Source organism: Sinocyclocheilus rhinocerous, unplaced genomic scaffold, assembly GCF_001515625.1.
Source record: "Sinocyclocheilus rhinocerous isolate Xijiao unplaced genomic scaffold, SAMN03320098_v1.1 scaffold166, whole genome shotgun sequence".
Taxonomy (NCBI): Eukaryota; Metazoa; Chordata; class Actinopteri; order Cypriniformes; family Cyprinidae; genus Sinocyclocheilus; species Sinocyclocheilus rhinocerous.
The window spans coordinates 61,494-86,910 of record NW_015633186.1 but is presented as its reverse complement, the minus strand read 5'-3'; the positions used below and the strand labels follow the sequence as shown (position 1 = coordinate 86,910).

The window sequence follows — 25,417 nt, the reverse complement described above, 5'->3', positions numbered from 1 at the left end:
ATTAGATGGATAATTCAGATGGGCTACCCGTTTTTTTTTATTTTTATGGTATATCAAAAAGTGTATATTTTTTAAATGTGATTTGTTGGTACATTTTACCAGTTTTTATCATACTTTCAAAACAAAAATTAAAATAGGAAAAATATGCAATATGAAAATAATTGAAGACAAAATGTGTTTTACTGAGAAAAAACAAGATTTGGCTTTTAAAAAGCCTTTTTCCAAAAGGTACATCTGGAAAAAGGGGGGTCGTCTTATAATCAGGGTCGTCTTATATTCGGGCCAATACGGTATATATAATTTTGAGAAACATCTACTTGCTTTATACTTTTATTACTACTATTACTTTTTCTATTACCTTTAATACTACTATTATTTAATAGTTTAGAATACAACATCTACTGCTTTAAACCTGATTATGATTTTTATTATTATTACTATTATACTTTAATAGTAAAAGAAACAACATCAACCACATTAAACCTGATTATGTTTGTGATTGTCATTGTGATTGTCAATGATTTGTCATCATTTTTAGAAAACGTCTACTACTTTAAACCTCATAGATTTAAAAAAAAAATCGAATTTAAACTAATTTAGTTCTAAACCGGTATGAGTTTCTTTCTTATGTTGAACACAAAAGAAGATATTTTGAAGAATCTTTGTTGTTGGTCCCCATTGACTTCCATAGTAGGGAGAGAAATACTATGGAAGTCAAAGGGGACCATCAACTTTTTGATTACCAGCATTCTTCAAAATATCTTCTTTTGTGTTCAACATAAGAAAGAAACTTATACAGGTTTGGAATGTCATGAGGTGAGTAAATGATGGCAAAATTGTAAAAGTTGGTTTCTCCATACACACTTCTTTTATTTGTAACAAGTAGAGATGGACAAGAATTCCCAAGTACTCAGAAATGATGAAACTACACGCAAATGTAAAAAAAATAGCCATATTTTTTTATTTCGGGTTTAGTTATGGCGTCATTTTCAACAGTACCTACCACTCTGACAGCAATTTGCGCAAACACTGACTCTGAGTCTTTGGCAGCAGCAGCGCTCTGAGGAGAGATTAGAGGGCGTTCACACAGGACGTATTCTGCTTTTCAAACAGCTAGACAGAGCTGTGGTCTTGAGACATGTTTCTGCTGGACTATTTTTAACCTGACACACCTTAAAAATGATGTCCGGCCATGGACGTCAGTCTGACGTCTGTACAATGACCAACAAAATAATGCAGATCTATACTTCTCTTAAACCATCCCACCTTCTATGAAATTATTCATCTCTCTAGTACTCGAGTAAACAAAATGACCAAAATATCCATCCATGAGCCACCATGTTTCTGTTCTCTCTCTAAATAATTAGCAGGATCTAGGCATTACCTCACATTGTTGCACTATTTACATGGTTTAATTGGCTCTTTTTTTTAATGAGCTAACATTACATTCCATACAGTACATGTTAATGTTTTGTACATGCTCATGTGGTTTTGTTTAGGGGCCCTTATGGACTTACATTGTCTTTTGCTGCAAGTTTTGAAGTCATGATGGAGTTACTCTTTAGAACAGCCTTCCAGACACTCCATCACTCACACAACTACACAAAACAGGCCTCAGCCCCTCCTCTGCTTTATATGCTTTTGGGGGAAAAAAAATTGGCATTCCTGTAACGAAAGATAGGATAGCCTGTGCAGTAATAATAACAATAATGATGTTTGTCAATGTTCTCAGTAGCTAAATCACCAAAGAGGTGCTCCATCTAGAAACAAGAACAAGGAATGAATGACTCATCTACTTAACAACTGTATAAAAACAATTTAGCACAAGAGTGAACAAAGCCGAGCAGGCATTCCCTAGGCAACTATATAAAACACCTCCACACTGCCCAATACCTTTTCTTAGTTTTAACTCTTGGTCTGTATGTACTGTAAGCCGTATGTGTTTCTTTAAATGCTACTACTAGCACAAAGTTTGCACTTATTCTGAAATCAGTGATTAATATGTCTATTAGTCTCTAGCCTCTGTGTCTATATGGATGGAGACCAAAACCTTAATTTCAGAAGCAGCACAGTGACTCACAGGGCCTGTATCAGAATCAAAATTTTTAACTGCCGCCTGCACGGCTGGCATTCGTTCACTGTGTACTAGGGCTATGCAGAAAAATTATATTTCTGAATATTTTTTTAATTCTTTTCATGATATTCATTATATATGTATATCTCTACTTATTTTATTCGTTTTTTTATTATTAGAGGAACTATGAGTTCATAGCAGAAAGACAGTAGTAATTTAATAAAAATGAACTAAATGAACAAAATTATATAATGTAATAAAATAATGTTTATATAATGTAATAAAATGATTAATGTAATAAAATTAATTAATATATTTTTTTAAATAAAACATATCAAAGATGCCAGAACATGCAACATTCTGGATCATTCCATTATATATATATTTTATCAGAAGAATTATATTTTTATATCTTCCTTTTTTATATATACTCACACATATATACAAACATTACTGTTTGAGGTCAGTAGGTTTTTTTGGAATGTTTTTTAAATAAATCTCTTACCAAGGGTGCAGCAATGCAGTACAGTAATACTGTGAAATAATAGTAGAAATGTTTTTGTTGTCTGTTGTAATATATTTACAATATAATTTATTCCTGTGATGGCAAAGCTGAATTTTTGGCATCATCACTCAAGTCTTTAGTGTAACATGATCCTTTAGAAGTCATTCTAATATGCTGATTAGGTACAAAATAAACATTTTTTATTATTATTATTAATGTTTTATTAAGATTCTTTGATGGAAAAAAAAAGAATATCCATTGAAATATCCAAGAATATCCATTCTGTCTTATTTAGTATGTAAATGTTGGCTAATTTTATATTGTCAGCCAAACAATATAGAAAATATTGTGTATATATAAAATATTGCCCAGCCCTACTATGTGTACTATTTCTTGGTGTGGACGCTGATGAGGCAATGAGCTGTTGAGGGGGGGTGTTTATGTGCTTAGATGGGTGGTAAAGCAAACTGCCCATCACTTTCAATGAGCTCCATGGGCAGAAACCTAAACGTGTGTCAGAAAGTGACCCTTCTGTTTTCAGGAGGGAAGAAGATCCTCAGTGACCTCTTTCTAAACTCCCCCCACCTCTTCCCATATCCCGCTGAGTATCTCACAACAGACACATCACAACCTCTCCAGCACCAGACAGTCAACACAACACATAAGCTTTCTGCATGTATGCCAACATAACTGTGCCTATGCAGCTATTTGGTATTTAGCGGAGTTCATTGCATGTATGTTTATACCATAAAAATAAGTAATGTTTCAAAACTAGCCCTCATTCCCTGACAGTTGTTTGACTGGTGTTGTCCACACCCTACCCCCCTCATCTCCCTGCCAAAACAATGGTGATCTCTGCGCTAATAATCTACCGCCCCGATTGGTCTGCCACAGATTACTCTCGGGCCGCCAGCTGTCGGGAGCTCTGCAAAGCTTTTTTTTCCCTTTTCTTTTTTGTAAGATCCCATCCATGATCCTGAGATTCCTCAATTTGAGTGTATTAACACGGCTTCATATAGCTAGTCTGGGACCGAACCCAATTATTTTCATGCTAGTAAACAATAGAAGGTTAAAAGGAAACCGGAAAACCCTACTGCGCCGTGCCGATAAGGGCCGATTCGCTTCCCAGCCTCTCGGGAGCCAAGAGATCCTGGCTTCGGATCAGTCTGGTTGAGTTTTTTCCCACTCTTCCCTTCTACTTAAAGCTTTTGTGGATTTTGTTTTTATTTCTGAATCTGAATGGCCACATTTGACTGCCTCTGTTATGGCGCAGTGTGATTTCGGGTGGGTTTTGGAGAATAAATGTCCCAGAAGCACGCTTTCGGGCAAAATGTTATAGTGTAGAAGGATTAGTAACCAATCAGAGAACCGCAGTCGGTTAATTTGTTTAGAGTCTGCACCGTTAAAACAATGGTGAATGTATGTGTGTGTGCATGCGTTTAACCTCATGTTCTGTGGAATTGGAGTTGAAATGCCTATATTGTATCAGAATTAATTGAAAGTGGAGACTTTGGGGCGTCTAATGGAAGGCTTTCTGTGAATAGGCTGCCAAAAATAGTAGCATTGCCAGGCGACTGTTATTGCAGCTGCTCCCATAACTTCAGTCTGCATGTACATAGATCTATGGTATTTACATGGGCAGATGCTCTAATGCTGGTTGTTTGTCTCCTAACACAATGTCTGTAGTCTCTAGTGTAATATGATTGATGGCCCAGCGACTGACGGATTCACTCTCTGATAACACGTATGATACTTATCACTGTACGTGGCTGTCATACAAACAATGCGCCATAATATTATAAGATTTAGTTGAGTAAAAACAGAAAGTAAAAGCCTTCTGTTATCAGTGATTCCTGGTGTTGTCAGCTGATGATATTTTATGCTGCTTCTATGTTAGCTCCAAACACCATCAATCGCAAGAACATGCCAAACGACCTCAGTCTTACACCAGCAGTAGTAAAACTACTTTGGGTTACTGCAGAAATGTTTATGAGAGGTTGATGGGAAATATATGCATATAGATAACTATAGGGAGCGTGTACAGGTGACAAATGGAATTTTAAAGTGCTTTTATATATATATGAAATGTCAACAAAAGATTTATAAAAATTTCGAAATTTTTTATATATTATTTTGTACACTAAATATGTGTATACTTCATATAATTATTTTAGGGGTGACTTTATTTTACTATATTTTATTTGATGATATGGCAATTGTCTTGAACTTACACTGACATTATTAAATAATCTAGTGCTGTCAAATCGATTAATCGCATCCAAAATAAAAGGTTGTTTTTACATAATATATGTGTGTACTCACTGTGTATATTTATATGTATATATCATTTATTTGATGATATGGCAATTGTCTTGAACTTACACTGACATTATTAAATAATCTAGTGCTGTCAAATCGATTAATCGCATCCAAAATAAAAGGTTGTTTTTACATAATATATGTGTGTACTCACTGTGTATATAATTTATAATTAATTTATGCATTTAGCAGACGCTTTAATCCAAAGCGACTTACAGTGCATTCAGGCATACATTTTTTTACCAGTATGTGTTCCCTGGGAATCGAACCCACAACCTTTTGCGCTGCTAACACAATGCTCTACCACTGAGCCACAGGAACACTATAATACATAATAATGTATTATATTCTTAAATATATGCATCAATACACACGTTATGCAAGCACAAACTTTTATTTTGGATCCAATTAATCACGATTAATCGATTTCACAGCACTAAATTTTAATCTATAAGAGAAAGCATTTCAGAATAAGTATTTTTTGGCTGGTTATGTGATTTTAAAAGAAATCTTTTTAAAGTTAAGAATTAAGTTGACATGGAAAATACTGAAGCATGTTGGAACAATGCAGTGGCTTTTGGAAACCCGTTTTTAGTTTATTACACAGAAAACATGCTCCTTTGGCCCTCACCTCATCACCGCACTAAGAAAAATGCCATTTTATTAATCACTCTACAGCACACTTTAGACAACATCGGTAAATCACACTGAGCCTAAACTATAATTCTCTTTGTGTGCCTCCTTTAGGAACAACAGAGCGTGTCTGCTTGATCCAGGGCACTGTAGAGGCGCTGAACAGCGTCCATGACTTCATCGCAGAGAAGGTGCGGGAGATGCCGCAGAGCGCTCAGAAAACAGAGCCGGTTAGCATACTTCAGCCACAGACCACCGTCAACCCTGACCGTGTCAAACAGGTGAGGCCTCACTTCCTTCAACTCGCCCTATTTCCTGTTTCTTCCTATTTCCAGTTTCCTCTCAGATCTTGCATGAGATTGTGTACTTCATTTTTATTTATGCTACAATTATATAAGATTTTATAATAAAAAGCACAATCCCACGGACCCATGAATATAGTCAAAGAATGAAATGAAGTGAGGAGGGACATTTTGATTATATAATTCTTTCTAATAAACAGTGTTAACTCAGTCAAACAAACTCTCGAAGATTCTGAGTGTGTCATTGATTGTGTACCGGCTCTCTGTTTAGGTGATTACCGCCACCGGTCACTCCATTATTATGGTCCATTGATCTACTGGGCTCCTGCATTGTTGTCATCCACATCAATGGTTCTTCTCCTTTATTTATCATTTGCTTAATTAAATCACCCGTAGAACAAAGAGAGAGAGTTGGATGTATACATGAATAATTTACGGCATGCTGCCGTTTTCTGTTCTTAATTTTTAGTTAAGCCTGTCCATTAAAGAAGTGTCCTCTTTGTGCTTATTGAGCAGTCTCTGTGAAGACAGGGCCATAACCTGAATTCCTAGAACATAAGTCCAAGATGCTTACCCCTGCAGAGTTGCCGACCTAATTATTTATGCATGTAATTATAGGGCTTATCAGCGGAGCAACACATCTCACTTTAGTGCACTTTATTGTCTCTGCTGGGAGAGCATCACTGCAGGCACTGCCTGCATTCTGCTGCATTGTGCAATATGACAAGCTATATTTTATATAGGAATGCAGAGAGGTTAGAATGTGGAGATACATTGAGCATGTACAGCCAGTTAGTCATAACTAACTTCCTTGAAATTTACTTAGGATTATTCATTGATAGTTTGCACACACATACTGTTTGTTTAACTTTTTTGTTTAATTTATTATTAAATATATATTCTATATATTATATAATATCTATATATTTTGAAAATATATATTCAAAATATTTTAACATTTTATATATGAATAGGTATATGTTTATTTTATTATAGTAATTTTATAATAATATATAGAATTATATATTCAGTTATATAGATATATATATAGTGATATAATTGCTATAATTAAATTATATAATTATTAATATCTACATATATCTAATTATTAAAATATATATTATTGTAATTTAATAATATATATTTAGTCATATTCACTATGACTATATAATTCACTAAATACTGTATATTTTTGTCTCCCTATATGTATAGGTATATGTTTTTACTTTTTTATATTTTATAATGAAATGTTTAGTAATAAATTAAGTATATTTTATATATTCATTATTCACAAAATATTTTTGTCGATATTTAATTCAGTTTTTTATTTTATCATATATGACTTTGCACTAAAGGATTCTAGTCAAAATTGCGATTTGCTTGAATCTGGTCCACATTGTAATGTGATTGAGGTCATATGATCTTGCATTGCCATTGCGTTCTTTTCCAATTGTCACCACACAACACGCGGCTGTCATGGCATGTATCTCATTGCAGTACACACTGATTGAGAGATCGAGGGCAAGAATTGAAGTCATATTAAGCAACAGCTGCTGATTTCTGGTCAGGAACGTAAACCACTGAGCCTGCAACCAAATGGTCAGGGCAAGAGCGCGACTGACACCTAACTTAATCCACCCGCCCTTCCACACCCACCCGGCAGCACAGGAAATCAATCTGATCATCTAGATGGCTTATTGTTATGGACACCTCATTGTTTCAGACAGTGTTTAACTAAACTCAGATGGTAAAGTGCCAGCCTGCAGCGGCTTCCTCTGGTCTGTGCAGGTTTCCTCTGATCTTTTTCTCCGCCTGTTTCCCACATCCTGTTTTTTCAGGAAAAGGACCATTAATGCACAGGAAGACAAGAGTCCCTGATGTTGTCTATATATGTAGACACAGTAAATCACTGCAGTTGGGCATTTGCATTTTTGTGACTGAAGAGACACTGTATATGCGAGCGAACGTTCAATCCTAAAACAAATCAATCCTAATGTCTATTATTCAACTGAAAATCTATAGTACTACATATGGCAATTACAATAATTCTCAAATCACTCAAGGGGAAAGAAATACATATTCTCTACTTTCATTAAGGATCAGCTGACTTCTGAAGCATATCCACATAGTATGTATTAGGCCTGGGCAATAAAACGGTATCGATATTTATCGACGGTATACCTTCATCGATAACGATATAAAAAATGTTCGATGTAGTGCATGATATAGGCACGTGCTATGAGTGACGCAGACAGCTCACACAAACAGAACACATGCTGAATTGAGTGTTGGGCCTGCCTGTGATGAGGAGATTGTGAATAAAAAAAATTAATATTAGTCAAATTTAAAATAAACATTTGCATTTGAATGCAAAAATGGTACAATCGAATGTTAGGAGTGCGTCAGGGAGCGTCATCAGTAGTGCGCAAGATGCGGTGATAATGATGTAAGTGACGTTGCATTTTAATGTTTTAAATATTTAGCTTTTTTGGGGGGGTGGATTCCTTTAAATCAAATTACAGTACCTTTTTATACAGTATGAAACTATGGTCAATTAGCATTGCGAAACTGACAAAAAAAAAAAAAAAAAAAAAAAAAAGATATATATATATATATTTGTTGTTTGTCTTAGTAAAGTGTGCAAATAAAAAATACAGTGGTTAAATTTAAAAAGAATATTCTATTGCTCTGTTTTAAAAAAGGTTATAAAAAATGTCAATAATTATCGATACCGAACGATATGAAACATATATCGTTGATATATTTTTTAGCTATATCGCCCAGCCCTAGTATGTATGAACATTGGCACTGGAACACCATTAACGGTTCCTCCTGCTTCGCTCATGACTTTGAAAAGTGGAACAATTTCTCTGTAATCTCTATTTTTCAGCATCAGAGAAAAGAATGAATTTCTCCATGCATCACTGGCTTTTCCGTAATAACCCACAGCTTTGCTTCTATTATATTGATCAGTGGGATTGCCTTAAGTGGCTGTGTTGTTTCCAACCATCCTTTCCCTTCACGACACCACCAAAGCCAGCCTATTTAATTATCCTGCATCGTGAATCTAATAAAAGTTCTCATTGGAGCACTACGCCCGCACACACACATAGACCGCCAAGCGAAACACTGCTGTGTTCTCTGCTCGTCTCCTAAATTAAAAGCGACATCAGGAAAATTGCTATAATGTCTAAAATTGAAAAAAACCTTCTCACCCAATAGCCCAGCCTTCCCTTCCCTTCTCTCTCCTCCCCACTCTGCTCTCTAGAGGGATGGTGACTGGCTAAAATATTTTATGCCTTTTTTAACCTTCAAATCCATCAGCCGGCCAGGAAAAAGGTCACTGTCTCTCCACGGAGTATCGATCTCATTTCCAGAAGAGCCAATGGAGAGGGAGAGTCTTACACAACATTGGATGTTGGACAAGGAAGTACATCCTCTAATGGCGGGCATCAAATCTCTTTTGGGTGAAAGAAAGGACAGATGCCATCTGTGTTGTGTGTCTTTAGTATTTGCAGACTCTGTTGGTTGTTTGTTTTTACAGTCACAACGTATTTGTGGAAAGCATGTGTAGATCTTTCATTCACGATCTTATGATTTTTACAGGGTCGTGGAAAATATGGAAATATCAGGGAATTGTGGTTTCCAGGCCCTGAGAAGTCATGTTTCAAATGTTTAGAATGAGTAAATTTTTTCCATTCATTTATAAACTATTTTATTTAATATATATATTTATCTAATTAAATACTTTTATTAATTTATAAAATATTTAATTAGCTAGAAATTGCTTTTTGTGAGTGTAATCTCAATAAAATGGTTTCTAAAAATTATTATTAATGAAACAAGTGGAAAATTGACTACATTTTTGGTAACACTTTACTTAGCGCTTTTATGTATAATGCATTATAAAAGTAGTTTTAATTTAATTATGCCTTGTAATGCACATTAATTGTACAATTTCATTAATAATTGTAACCCTAGTTAATATATTATAACACTTAATCAATTCATTGTTACACTATGCATTTTAAATTCGGTTACAATTATTTATGACAAGATATAATGTATTACAATGCACATAATAATTATAATGCATTACACCCTTTAATAATAATCCTTTATAATGCATTATACATAAAGGCTTTAAGTAAAGTGCAACCAAATTTTTCTTCTAGTTTTGTGCCTCTTTAAAATGTTTGTCTTGCAATTGCTCTTTATAATTTCAAAACTATTTTATAGTTATTGCACTTACAAATTGCACTAAATTCCATTCCAAAAATATATTTACTATAAAAAACTCAGACTTTTTCAGTTTTCTGTGATTTATAATTTCAAAACTTTATTTTATAACCATGAAATGTGATAACAATTGTCAAAAGAGGTGTAAAATTAAGAGGTGTAAATATTGTTTTCACTCTATGTGCAACATAAAGCCCTGAAATAGCATGTCCAATGGATGATACAAGAGGATATTAATAAGTCCGAACGATGAGCATTATTATCAGGGATTATATTGGCTATTTCAGAAGAATTGACATGTCTATATCAAGTCTCACAGCGAGTGTCACACCTACCTTAAAAGCAGGTCGCCCCATTGATATTGGACTGTGGTGATCTCATATTGTCTATGTGTGAGATAATGTACTCTATCCTAAGCTCGTGCATCTCTAATCCTGAGCCGGACCCCTGGAGATACGAGTTGTAACATTCTTTGATGGATGCAGGACTTGAGCTGTCTGAAATAACATAAAAATCAATAATAAATTAGATCTTTATTAAATATGCATCTGCAAGGCGCATACTTCGTTTGGTGTTGATCTGCGTTTGGGTTCTGGTGAGATCTGGGATGTCAAGGCTAGCGGTTCAAATTATAATGTTGAGATGGATATTTTCTGATGCAAGTTTATTTTATGTAGATATCAACATTTAAAGATCTTTAATCATGCAACTTACTGGTATATGAACTTATAGGGATAGTTTTCCAAATTCTGTCATCATTTACTCATCTTCATTTCATGCAATGACTTTTCTTCTGTGGAACACAAAAGGTTTTTTTATAGAATGTTTATGAAGAAAAGTGTTTTTATCCATACAATGTAAGTCAGTGAGGTCCCAAACAACATTGGACCCCATTGACTTCAATTGGATAGACAAAAAACACATCTTCATTTGTGTTCATACAGGTTTGGAATGACATGAGGGTGAGTAAATGATGACAGTACTTAAATTTTTTCGTAAACTATCCATTTAAGATCTCAGAATGTTTGTCACATTCTAGATGTTTATTCAAATTAATGTCAATCTGAGACTTAAAATATGAATGTGTTCTATTGGAGAGGGCAGCACACTGGATTTTGGGGAGATTGAGGACCCTATTTTAGTTTACTATGAGCTCGGCCGTTACAGGACAGACTATTTTTGGGTGTGTCACCCCTTGTGATTTCACTTAGGGTTATTTAATGCAGTCTAGATAGCTGAGGGCTAAAATTGTTTGTTTATTTATAGAGGAAACTGTTGTCTTTTGCACTCATAAATGCACGTTAATTGTTTTGATATGTCTCCAAATATATCCTTTTTACCACCCTCGTGTCTAAAAGTAGAAAAAACTAATTTAGTAGTATAACAAGATTTAAAAATTGGTGGAGAAACAATTTGTACTCAGAAATTGCTAGTAAATTTCACAAAGAATCAGCAAGTAACATTGAAGTAAATGTGAAATTTTGAAGTATAAAGACTGAAATAGTAATTTCTTCTAAAACATACTCTAATAATCTTTTATTTACAACGTCGAAAATCTATTTTTACAGTGTACAGGTGAAATGAGTAGCTTGTTGCATTCTGCTCTTGTGCTCAAAATATAAAACGGCAGTGAAAATTAGCCATACAGTATCACAAGCTTGCTTGCTGCGCGTGAGCCTGACAGAAAGAATTATAGGGAGTGCAAATTGAGAGTCGACCACTTGTACAGGACCCTCGCTAGCAAACAACAACCTTTCACGACAGTCATAAGACCAAGGTGAGGAGGAGGAGGAGGACAGGGTGTTATTTTTAACTCGTGTGGAGTCTTTTTTTTTTGTCAATGCCAGCAGCCAGAGCACACAGGCAGATGCTGTACAGAGATGGGCGGCTAAGCCCAGGATCAGGAGACAGGCGATTAACCCAAAGGCAAGCGCTTAAGACTTCAAAGTGCAAACAGCTACGGCTCTAGAGTCAGGCACTGTTCCGGGGACAGAGGTTGGGAGGGGGGAACAGTTGCTCGGGTGGGATGCGCCAGGGGTCATATCGTTTGAGACCCCTGCCATCTTCAGGACTGGGTGCATTTTGCTGGCACATCAGTAGAAAGAGTTTAGAGGAAGTTTGAATTGCTTTTTTCAGCGGCGGAGCGGTTTTTATAACGCGCAGCCGGATACAAAGACTCCTGGGGCCTCATCTGCCCGTTCAGCAAAAAGCCACATAGAACGAGAACGTATCCTTTGATTAATTTCTTGCTAGTCTCAGATGCTGCTCTCATTATTTTCTATTTTTTTGTAGCAGTAATAGAACAAAGTAACACAGTCTACATAAGGAGTACATACATGTCCTTCATGGCTGACCAATCTTTCATTGCCCATTACCCACAACCCCCTGCAGCATCCTCCCGACAATTCATCAAAGGCTTCTAGTCCCAGATGACTGGTGGCGCAGCGGCAGCAGGCGTCTCTCTCTCCGTCTTGCACTCTTTATTTCTCTGTCTCAGCCTCCCTCTTCCGTTCACTCTTTTATAGATAGACGTAGCAGGCATCCACCTCCTCTAGCTCAGCACTTGGATGCATTCAGTGAAATTAACCTGCATATGTGTCGACGCTGCTCGATTCCTTCCCAACAACCTCATTTCAATCAGCGCTTCTCCTGCCAAATCCCATCATCAAAAATGATGGCATCATAAAGAAAAAGGTGGAAGAGCTGGATCTGCTATAAGTAGCAACAAATGTCATTTAATTATGCTAATAGTTAGTTTGAAAAAAAATCGTCTTTGTCATATTGTGGATTTTGGTGTAAATGTAAGAGTGTTGTTGATAATATTTTTGGATAGACAGTAGTGCTGTCAAATCCAAAATAAAAGTTATGTGTATACATAATTTGTATACATGTGTGGATACAAGTTTGTGTATACATGTGTGTGTACTGTGTGTGTGTATATATATATTCATATTTATATATGATTTAAATTGTACATAAATATAATTATATCTTACATATATTTCTTAAATATATACATGTATACAAATATACACAGTACACAAACATGTACTATGTAAACATAAACTTTTATTTTGGATGCGATTAATCATGTTTAATCGATTTGACAGCACTAATAGACAGATATATTGACTACCTTCAGATATATGTATAGATATATTGACTACTGTCTATATATTAACTACTGATTTATACACTACCATCCAAAAGTATGAGGGCAGTAAAAAAAAATTTTGGTGAGTTTTACCGTCACAGGAATAAATTACATTTTAAAACATTAAAATTAAATTAAAATGGAAAACATTTATTTTAAATTGTAATAATATTTCACAATATGACTGTATTTCTGATCAAATAAATGCAGCCTTGGTGAGTATAAGAGACTATTTTCAAAAAATAAAACAAAACGATCTTGCCATCCCCAAACTTTTGGACAATAGCGTATAAATATTGGCATTATATCAGCCAGGTGACCATGTTTTTTTTATTTTAAATAATTATTAATTAAAATTAAAAAAAATATGAATTATTAGTGTGCATACAGTGCATTTAATTAAAGGTCTACATGAAGATTTGGAGTCAAAATCTGAATCAGGAAGTTACTAATAGTGAAATTATTTAAATGTATCCCTACAATTTACTATTAAATTGTAATACTTCTATGAGCTCCGTCTTAATATATTTTGTCCATACAGTGGAATCCAAAAGTTTGAGAGCACATTAAAATCTAATTCAATTGAAGCCTGAAAAACGTTTTAGGATTTGGAAAATTAAAAAAAAAAAAGGAATAAAATTAAATGAAATAAAAAATGTTAGATTCGGATTTTGAGGTCACTAATCAATTTGTGAACTCCTTTGAACAAAAGGTCACAAGTCTAATCTGCTAATAGATAATTTGGCAAAATAGAAGCATTTTCACTGGAGGTCTCAGACCTTTGGACTGCACTGCATATGTACAGATCAATCACAGTATGTCTCTGGTGCCAAAAACAATCTGCTTTCCATTGCATTAAACACTAATCGCGAATACAATTATTTTGCTCAAAACATTCCTTATTCAAGGTTCTGTTTATTCTAGCAAGATAAAAGGTGAATGTAGGAGTCCATGAAATTTCCTGTCGGCAGTTTTTCATTTCTATGCTAATTCGGCTCAGCTGAATGAGAGTTCGAGCTACAGTGGCAAGGCTAAACAGCCTCTGTAAAGATATGTCTGTGGGCAGCGAGCTTCAGCAGACCTTGAGGCAAAGAGTGAAAAGAACGAAAGAGCTCACAAAAGAAACAAACGTAAAGGCTGAGCCGATCACCACCCCCTCCCCAGCCTCTCTCACTCACTCTGCTTTCCTCTAGTCTCTCCTTTGCTTTGTTCATACACACACATACAAACACACGCCCCCACAGACACACACATCCTCGCTCCTCTCGTCTCCCCTTTTTACCATTTTCATCTCTCTATCTGTCATTTTGACAGTGCAGATATTCTGAATCCAGCATTGTCAAAGTGCTCTCGGAGGGCTGGAGCTTTTCATTATACAGAGTAATTAACTGTCAAAGTGAACACCACACCGCGTATTTTGTTTTCTCACAATGCTATGGTGCGTAGATGTATCCAGCAATGATCAAAGAGATCAAGTGCTAATTTGTTGGTTCAATTAATAAGCGAATGTCAAGTTACACGGATGAAATTCAAAAAGTGTGTGATGTTTTCTTATACATGTGCGCACATGCGGTATTATGGCACAAGTAGCATGGTGGTTTTAAGTGAATGGTTGCGAGCATATAAGGTGGGGGGTGGGAGGGTGGTTGGCTGGTTGGTTGCTATGCATCATTCCGACTCCCTTTCAGTCCCACTTGAATGCTGGAGTTGAGTTTCCATGGAAACACTGACCCCTGGGAGTCGATGCTTTTCAAGAGGTGCCTCTATTTACCTAGTGATTCACAGCTCAGGAAGTACAAGAACAAAACACACAAGCATCTTTATATTTATCTTCTAATGCATCATTTTCTGGGCTCATCAGTGCTGCAGTTTTCCTCTCTTGTAATTTTTATAAGAATATCATTTTAATCATATTTTTTGTTTTCTGCTTCCTGTCTCATATTTGTTTTGATATAGGGAAAACGTACCTATTAAGCTCACGTACCCATTAAGCACTCTTCCACATTTGAGCTCAGATTATAAAAAGAAAAAATATTTAAGCCTTTATTTTGGGTAAGTTTCACTACTTATTGTAAAATGAAAAGATTAACGTTTAGACTTTTGCAGATTATAACCTGGAACTTAGATGTGGGAAATAATTACAGTTAGATCCAAAAGATAGTTTTAGCAACATATCGCAGATGCTACAGAACACAGTTAGCTGACTAGCTGTATAAGATTGTGTGCTACGCTAATATATTACTTCACAGGCATTACTGGCTTGTACTTTTACATCCATAACGATGCTTTTCAAGAGGTGCCTCTATTTACCTAGTGATTCACAGCTCAGGAAGTACAAGAACAAAACACACAAGCATCTTTATATTTATCTTCTAATGCATCATTTTCTGGGCTCATCAGTGCTGCAGTTTTCCTCTCTTGTAATTTTTATAAGAATATCATTTTAATCATATTTTTTGTTTTCTGCTTCCTGTCTCATATTTGTTTTGATATAGGGAAAACGTACCTATTAAGCTCACGTACCCATTAAGCACTCTTCCACATTTGAGCTCAGATTATAAAAAGAAAAAATAATGTATTATCATACTTGATGTCTTAACCAATTGATGTGTTTGTTCCTACATACCTCCTGTAATTTCAAGTCAATCAGATCATTGCACGCTAAGATATGAGTCTCCATGTGTTCACACTGTCTGGTGGTCATTTTGAATGATTTTCTATAGATTCTGTCAACTCAAATCTGCAGACTGGCTCTGACCTTTGGCAACTACTGTGAACTTCTCCAAACTGTAAATCTGTGGAAAATCAAGGCAAAAATCATGTAGTGTATTCCAGCCTTAAGAGACTATAGATAGGTTGACATCCATTTAATAAGAGGCTTCATAATGAGGATAGTTTCTGTGTTCATCCCCATGAATGAAATGTTTTATTGGTTTGTTTTATTTGATTTTTGAATTTGTGTTACTTAGCTGAACATGGACTAGTCTAGATGTTGCAATGTGCTTAAATGACATTTCATTATGAATATAACTGATCAAATTGAGTGCTTTGTTGTTTGATTTTTGTGTTCTGTTTTTTGTGATTGACTTTGTACATTAAAAAAAATATTTTTCAATTATTCTTTAAAAAGGTTGTTTAAAATAAACAAGAATTTTTAATAAAACATGATGTGAGCTTAATGGGCACAGGGGTGTGCTTAAAGGGTACAAACATGTACCCATTAAGCACAGCCGGACTTTTTGCATTTAATGATGTATATCTTAATTGAAATGCTTTTGTCATTTAAAATATAATTAAATATTTTTGTGTGAGAGATTAATATTTTATTTTAACATAACTTTTTGTACTGAAACCAATATCTTGTGCACTAAAAATGTCTCAATGTAGATTTTGATGAGCTTAATAGGTACGTTTACCCTACTTCATTGTGTTTTGTATCTCAGATAAACCAGTGTCATTTTAGTATTATTTATACACTATTACAGTATTTTTAATTAAATTTTTATTTTTAGTAATTGTAGCACTTCAACTTAAACATGTTTAATTAATTGCCAAGGCAACATTTTTAATTTTAAGTGTATCTAATATGTATATTTTATCTAAGCTGTATTTAAATTAGTTTAAAATGTAAAAAATCTTTTTAATTGTTTAGTTAATTCCAACACTGAGATAAACAAATTTTTTAAATATTTTTTTGTTGTTGATATTTTACAGTCGACCTAATGTGATACAATCTGGAAAAAATCTAGATAAAATTCTAGAAACAAAAGGTATCTAATCCTTTTATGTTATTTTAATATTTTTTAAGCTCAAAATGGTGATCAGTTACAGCACCAAATACAGTTTCATACATAGAACATGATATGTAAACCGCTTACATAGAAACAAATTCAAATACTTTTAGGAAAGAAACCTTAATGAACACATCTAGTAACAGTGCTTTTAGCAACATTTTAACAAGATCAGTATGTTCTGTATGAAGCTTTGGTAAAAAGTACCAGCATGAGTCACTGCTTGATCAGAGGAGCAAGCCTTTCTAAGTTAGGGAAGAAACCATGGTAACCACTGTTTACACTTTTCTTCCCTCCATCAATGAGGAAATTGTTTTTCGCAGACATTGTCTAAAACTTACTCTCTGAGAACACTACGCTGCTGTGCTGCTAAATTACTAGATTAAACTCATCCGTTAGATGTAACTTGATTTGTGGTTTAATTGATAAAAAGGCAACTTGAAACAAAGTAATTGCTGTGAAAAGTCCAGGCTTTGGTTTTCAATACATATGAGTGTAGTTGCTGCAAAAATAGTTGTTTGTGTTCAAAGACACTGGTTGTGTTGCCACTAATGGGCTTCCAGTGGATAAAAAACATTCTTCCTACTTGTAAATCCCAAAACTGAAAAAAAAAATGGTGCATGCTTAACTAGCACAAGAGTGCTGGAGATTGACTCATTAACTGACACCGGCCTCTCTGCTTATGTTCTCTTCAGGCCAAGCTCATAGTGCCCAACAGCACGGCAGGGCTGATCATCGGCAAGGGCGGAGCCACGGTGAAGGCCGTCATGGAGCAGTCCGGCGCCTGGGTCCAGCTCTCACAGAAACCCGAAGGCATCAACCTGCAGGAACGCGTTGTCACCATCAGCGGGGAGCCTGAGCAGAACCGCAAGGCTGTGGAGATCATTGTGCAGAAGATCCAGGAGGACCCACAGAGCAGCAGCTGTCTGAACATCAGCTACTCCAACATCTCCGGCCCTGTGGCCAACTCCAACCCCACCGGTTCCCCATACGCCAACTCGGCAGAGGTGATGCCGGCTGCTGCGGCGGCGGCGGCAGCCACGGCCTCCAGTCTCCTAGGGCAGGCCAGTCTGGCTGGAGTGGGCGCTTTCCCCACCACCATGTCCAGCTTCTCAGGAAACGACCTGCTGACTATCACATCCGCGCTGAACACGTTAGCCAGCTACGGATACAATACCAACTCCCTGGGCCTAGGGCTCAACCCTGCGGCTGCCTCAGGAGTCCTCGCCGCTGTGGCCGCAAGCGCCAACCCCGCCGCAGCCGCGGCCGCCAACCTGCTAGCCTCCTACGCCAGCGATGCGTCCACCAGCTCTGGCCACCCGGCGACCAGCCTGGGAGGCTTCACGCTAGGATCGCTCGCCGCCGCCACCGGAGCCACCAACGGCTACCTGAGCGCCGCTTCCCCGCTGATGGCGAGCTCCCTGCTGGCCACCGAGAAGCTGACCGAGGGTCACAAAGATGTGGTGGAGATTGCGGTGCCGGAGAACTTGGTGGGTGCCATTTTGGGGAAGGGAGGCAAAACGCTTGTGGAGTACCAAGAGCTGACGGGAGCCCGCATTCAGATCTCCAAAAAGGGAGAGTTTGTTCCTGGCACCAGAAACCGTAAAGTTACCATTACCGGATCACCAGCCGCCACACAGGCAGCCCAATATCTTATCAGCCAGCGAATCACATACGAGCAGGGTGTGAGGGCCACCAATCCGCAGAAGGTGGGCTAAAAACAGGGAGTATGAAAAAAGGAGAGAAAAAGAGTGGGGGATGGGGAAGATACAGAGAAAGATGGAGGGCACGAATATCGACGGAAATCAGCCACATTCTTTGTGGGAAAAATCTCAGTATTAAAAAAAATGGAAAGAATTCCTTCATAGGCCAGGACGCAAAACGCACCTGAATCTTTCGTACCAGAGCTCCTAGAAAATTGTGGCATTCGTCTATGGGATTTGAGGTCTGGTGTTTATACAAATACTATTATCATTATTATTATTACTACTACTATTATTATTATTACAAATTATCATCACCATCAACGTTATTTATTAATATGATTTCACCCATAAGGATTGAGGTATTTCCTTTTGTTTTTCTTAATCTGTGAATTCAGGTTGACATGAATGTAAAGATAATATTTTGGATTTAGTTTTTTATTTAAGTAGATTGAATCGTGTGTCCATGTAATATATGTCTTATTTAACGTCCAGTGATAACTGCACCGTCGGCACCAACAGAGAGAATAGGGGCAGATGTACTGTATAGTGATATTAACACAAAACACACACATATACACACACACACTCAGCAAACTATTACCAGATTTAAATGCTGAAAATGCAACTAAACATACGCAGACTTGAAATCACAGTGGGACTAGACAATTTATTCACATATCTACTGAATGAGAATGTAGGTCTTTGCACAAGTCCAAGGGAGTGTCAGAATACGACTTTATATGAAAGCCAATCCTTTTATGTAACATCCCAAAACATATCCCCATCTTTACTCTATGCTGCCCCTCTGCAGCGCGAGAGATTGTGCACTTTGAGCCACTGCAGTCGAATATCTGCGCAAATCTACGGGAAAATTTGCGTAGATATTCCATATCAAATCAGAAATTGGCCCTCACAGCTCTGAGGCATTTCATGAACAACATACTACTGAATGACTATGAACAAATTCTGATCTGCACAGGCTGCTCGGTAACATGGAAGTCCCAGGTTGTCTTTTCTATCACAGTTTTTTTTAATATATGTCCCGAGTCACCAGTGAATCAAATTTTAGAACTGGGTGCCCGTGTGAAGATCATCCTGTGCAGATCTGAAATACCCATGTGCGACGTATGTGCTGCTAATAAGGTCCCATTACCTTTTTGTTTTGAATCTGAGTACACTGAATTTTGTCTTAATGCACTGTGAAGTGTGGAGGCCGTGATGGAAGGCCAAAAAAAGTCAGGGTTTCTATATCGTTATCGCATCAATGCATCACCATGATGGAATGTACTCATGTGGAACGTCTCATATTTATAACAACCTACGTGGAGTCAAGGTATCGCTTACCGTAGGGCGGAAAAGAAGCCTGGATGGTTTGTTAGGTTGAGGTCAGACTCTTCGGACCAGTTTTTTTGCATCATGTTGCAGTATCCAACCATATCTTTCCAAGTGTGCACTAACTACCCGCCAGCTGACCGTGTATATTTATCGTGAAGGGGCAGAGGATGGTATATTCTATACGTTTAAACTCTAGGTGTCTTCCAAAATGATTCTGTGTCTAAACGACAACATATTGATTCTCTACCGGCTGGAATGAGCTTAAAAATACCAAACTGTTCCTTATTATCAAGACTTCAGCACAGAGAGCATTTCCCAAAGAAGAATTAGACCAACAGAAAAAGACAGAGTTGGTGCTCTCTCTCTCAATGACTAAAGTTATGATTCTTTCCTCTCCTTTGCTATTGGAGCACCAGGGAGAGTAAATCTGAGCCGATTGGTAAGGAGGCTTCTTTATTCTCATCTAAAAACCATCACCTCCCCTCACCTCTTCTCAACACCCCTTTTTACCTTTGTGCACCCCCATTCTGACACATCAACCCAGAGACCCCCTTTTCTCTCACATCTCTCCATGGGTGGCAATGTCTGGTGTAACAGTGCATGTCTGCTTGCCCTTTCACGAAACAATGACGATGCTAAAGGGAAGACGCGCCTACAGAGTAGAACTAGAAGCTTGCAGTAGATCACACTTGCGCACATCACACTTTCCAAAAGGGACTTAATACGAGCCATCCATGTGTTTGTATGGTGTGCATGTGTGTGTAAATGCGTGTAAAGGTGATAAGTTTGGATAAATATGAATGTGTATAGCAGTTGCGCCCAAGGTGAGGAGGTCTGAAACAGCAATGACTCCAGGTACTCTACTATAAGATAGTTGCACGTTTTTGTTGAGGTGCAATTTTCAAACAATAGGACGTAATAATTCAGATTTGAAGATCAAGACAAGGAAGCGATGGCAATCGAGTGCCTCCGCATTTTAGAGTGCATCTGTGCATTCGGTTTTACCCATGATGCAGTACTTCATCAGACACTTCAGAGCTTGAACGAGTCTCAGTAGATCCCCCAGATAAATTTTTTTCTTGTTTAAAAAACGGTTACATCACCGTTTGATTTAAGACACATTAAAAGCAAGATATTACTGTGACAATTCAATGTGAAATATATAAAAAGGTGCCAACATAGTGTCAAGGAGCAGCTTTCTGTTTTGTTGTTTTTGTATTCAGTACATATGGGAGTTTTTTTTTTTTCGTTTAGTTTTTTTGTTAATAACTGGGAAAATAGATCAAATGTGATGAGTACTGAAAGCAATATACGTAGTAGCATGTCGTCATGTCTTGTCCTTTTCTGTCTGTGTAGGAGCTTTGGATTTACCTAGATGTTAAGTAGATTTGCATATACTATTTTTTAAGTTGTGAAGATGCTGCTATTGAATAAGTGATGTACTAAAATTTAAGATTAAAAAAACATATCTGGTCTGTCATTTAGCAGGATGTGGTAGTTGTAAGAGGTGTAACTAAATGTTACATTGCTAATGAAATAATTGCTATAGCAGTTGATTAAATAAACCTGTGCCAAAATAGATCTTTACAGATTTAAATGTGATTTAAACACCATTAGTTAAGAGCAGACATACTTTTGTAATTTAAAAAAAGAAAAAAAAATGTGAAAAGTGCCAAACAAGCCACAGTTAAGGTATAACTAGCGGGGGTAAAGTGACTAGAGAAGCAAAAAATAGACATTAGCACTATAAGGTTGAGAGTTTTCTGCCCCCTTAAACTAACTAGTCCTTGTTAAAAAAGAAGGGTGGGATTCATCTCGTAGGCCAAACAAAAACAGGGTGCCATGTGGACATTAACACACATCCCCTGGGGCTAGAAGACTGCCGAGTTAGCTTAGCATGGTTAAAGTTTTATAAGTTATCAGCATTCTTAAGTCAGCCTTTTATAGTTCTGAAAATGTATTTTGTGAAGATAGATGTTATCTTTTTTGCACGTTGATATTGCATGATACCAAGTGAAGCGTGGATTTAAAAAAAAAAGTGAAGACAAAAAATCGTACAAAAAAAAAAACAATTAGGCAATGTGCATTCATTTTGAGGACAAATCTTTGCATGGCAACAACAGTTTGAGCTATTATATTAGCTTTTTCACATTTTTACCTTTTTATTTTTAGTTTTGCTAAGACCAAGATGGAGTTTTTGTTGTCCATGAAAACTAGGCCACAGAAACCAAATCCATTCATAGTCATGGTCATATTCAGCATCATTACTATAGCACTCATTTTGTACAGACTTATCAATGTTTTGTGATAATTTCTAAGAAAAACAATGGGAAAAGTTGGGTAACGGAGGGTTAATTTAGCGACATTAACATGGCCGTGAATGTATTCAGCACTACATAAGTTTGCATATCACTCTTTCGATCATGATTTTAGGGCCTGTGTTTGCTGTGTCAGTACTAACATCATTAGGCTTCTGTTCTTTAGCTTGTTCTGCCATCACTGCACATTAAGCTTGACCCATTCTCGCGAGAATATGCACTTTATACTTCTCTTACGCTTCACGCCACCCCAGATAAGAGCAGCCCTGTTTCCGCTAAACTGCTTGAATCCTTTACCTCAGACCTCCACGAATAAAGGAAAGGGGCGGGACTTCCCGATGACGTCATAACGCAATGTTTGCATGAGAAAGGATTGGCCAGATGTTCGAAGCTGACCAAAAACAGCAGAATAGTTTTTACAGAAATCGTTATTTTGACAGTGTTTTTTATTATTACTATTAATGATAATAAGTGCCAAAAAGGGCATGTCTGATATCATGAATATTGTTTTTTTCTCTCTCTCAATTTCAGCGTCAAAATTGCACTGTGCTTAGTCATGGTTGCTATGTAGAGGAGACGGCGCAGTTGTTTTTTTGTGCAGATGAATGCAAACTTATGGTTTAGCTGATGTCGAGAAGGTCATTGCTTTTATGTGGGCGCACGGCTAGAGCTCGTCGCTCTTCCCAAACCCCACACGCCCCCCAGTCCAACCCCCCACCCCACGCCATCAGAAGATGACAACCCGGGGTCACTCTTGAGCTCGTACCCATTATAGCACCAGCAATGTTAGAATACATTTGTCATATCACTGTTCTGTTCTCTTTTTTTATTTTCCTGTTTTTATTTGTACGACACTCTCTAACCTAGACCAAGTATAACAAAAATGTCATTCATATGTATCCTGTTTACTCTCCCTTTTTCTCCCTTTTGCACTTTCACTGCTCCCCTTTTTTCCAACCACTCCCCACTCTTCTGCCGACCTCCCCCTCACACCCTCCCAGACTTTCTCCTGAGTGCCAAACAAAAACAGTACCATTCCAAACTTTTTGAGTTCTCTTGTATGTTGGACATCCATTGGACGCACCCATGAAGCCAGCATGTTTCTCCATAACATGATGTCAGTCATGACGCCTCAACATTACCCAAAAAGCGAGCAGTAAAAGCAAGACCTGGATTAACACGGTAAAAACACGGCTGGCTACCTCTCATAAACTGCTTTTCCTAATTCTGTCATCTCTTCAACCTCCAGGACATCACTGATTGTGTGCCATAATGCTGGGGGGCACTGTCACTCTCCTCACCCCCAAGTCTCTCCATTTGATTTTCTTGATGGAAAACATTATGCGCAAGCAAAGAAAAAAAAAATCCATTTTAATGGCAGGTTTCTTTCTGTTCCTTTAGCATAAAAACATGCTCAAAAAAGCTGAGGAGTGTGTAAACGTCAGCCGTGCAGCCACAGTTTCATCAAATAACACATTGCAAGTTCGTGCCTGAAACCATGTGCTCGGTCTTGGGGGAGGGGCCATGCTGCGTGAGTGATGCGAGCGAGCGAACGAATGAACGAATGCGACTGCTTGTGAGAGGCTTGGCCGGGCGGGTGTTATGTCTTCTGTCCACCTAAAGCTAAAATCTTTTGGGTTTCCATTTACCAATGGAACCTGCTGATGTTATAGCTCAATCCCATCATGTAAGCCTAGTTGATTTTGATCGTTCATAACTCCCCCTCCTCCGTTTGCCAACCACTTTCCACCACTACTTTTACCCTCCCCCCCTTACGAGCCATTCCCTCGCCACGCACCTCCCACGCCATGTGATGTTCTCCATCAATAACATACTACTCGACCAGACCCACATTAACTCTGTTCTCATGCCTGCAGAGGAGGCGGTTGCCAGTCAACTCGCCCTCTCCGCTCATGATCCGCCACCATCCCTTACCGGCTGCCGGGGCCAGGCCCAAATTATTGCTAATTTTAAAAAAAGTTTAAAAAAAAGAATGAAAAACAAAAAAAAAGAAAAAACAGACAAGTGACTCTCAGGGTGTTTACGTAACTCTACCTTACTCACAGAACCGCAACCCAGCTCTCCCTCAAGCTTTTTAAGGAGCCCAAAGACAATTTACCATGTACGATCGCTTATCAAGTCTTCTTCAAGAAAAAACAAAAACCACAACAACAGAATGATATGCACCCAATTAAAGGAGCAAGCAAAATGCTGTAATGTTTACAACTTAACGAGACCAACGCTGTTGAAAGAATGTGTAGGAGTTCAAAGACAATTCTTTAATAATTACATTATTTCGAAGTGACTTCATTTTAAATGATCATTTCTATGTTACATGGAGTTATGTGTTAACTGAGGCATTTTGGAAACATTGCATGTTCCTCTTTTTTGCAATGACTTACATTTTTTTAAATGTCAAAATGGCTGGTACAGTGTAAAGTTAGAGCTACGTTTAGTTGCTAATAATAAACTACATTGATGTCATTGTTCATCTCACATATCTTGGAGAAAGGTACAAGACTGCGGTCCGAAAAGAAAAAAAATCATGTGATTGCGTTACTGTATAGAATTTGTTCATATTTGTATATGGTGACAGTGAAAATAAAGGATGTACTGGAAGTATCAGGGACACATGGGTAGAGTTTGAAGGGCCACTTACAACACTGACTGTAAAGCTCATGAGGTAAGTTACATGAGGTCGAAAAGTATAAATTTTGTTTTTAGATTTACAGATTTTACCTTTATTTAATATATGAAAATGAAATCCATCACATGGATGTTTTAATGGAACTGGCATCTACATGTTAAGAGTTTAAATATTTAAATAAAGCTAGTAAGAAAACATTTTAAATAGTGCATCAGTGAAATAAGCCTGAAAAAATCATACTCGTATGGGTGTCTTGAGTGTGACTGATATGCAAATGCAGCGTGTGTGATGTAACACAATGTAATTTGCCATCACATGCTTGGTCGTTTTTGCTCTTAATGCATGTGGTTTCAGGATGAAGTCAATTCAAGATGAGCTCAAAACATGATAAAGT

General features: G+C 37.1%; 1 protein-coding gene across 2 annotated transcripts in view; it reads left to right on the top strand.

Annotated features, from left to right (window-relative positions):
* The window catches only part of LOC107743627 (RNA-binding protein Nova-1-like), a 54,853-nt gene extending 35,979 nt beyond the window's left edge, over nt 1–18,874 (top strand). For both annotated transcript variants that reach the window (XM_016556960.1, XM_016556959.1), the window contains 2 exons: nt 5,646–5,812; nt 17,713–18,874. In XM_016556960.1, coding sequence (XP_016412446.1) covers nt 5,646–5,812; nt 17,713–18,735 — 1,190 coding nt within the window. In that variant the 3' untranslated portion in view covers nt 18,736–18,874. The remainder of the gene's footprint in view (nt 1–5,645; nt 5,813–17,712) is intronic.
* Nucleotides 18,875–25,417: the final 6,543 nt, after the last annotated feature.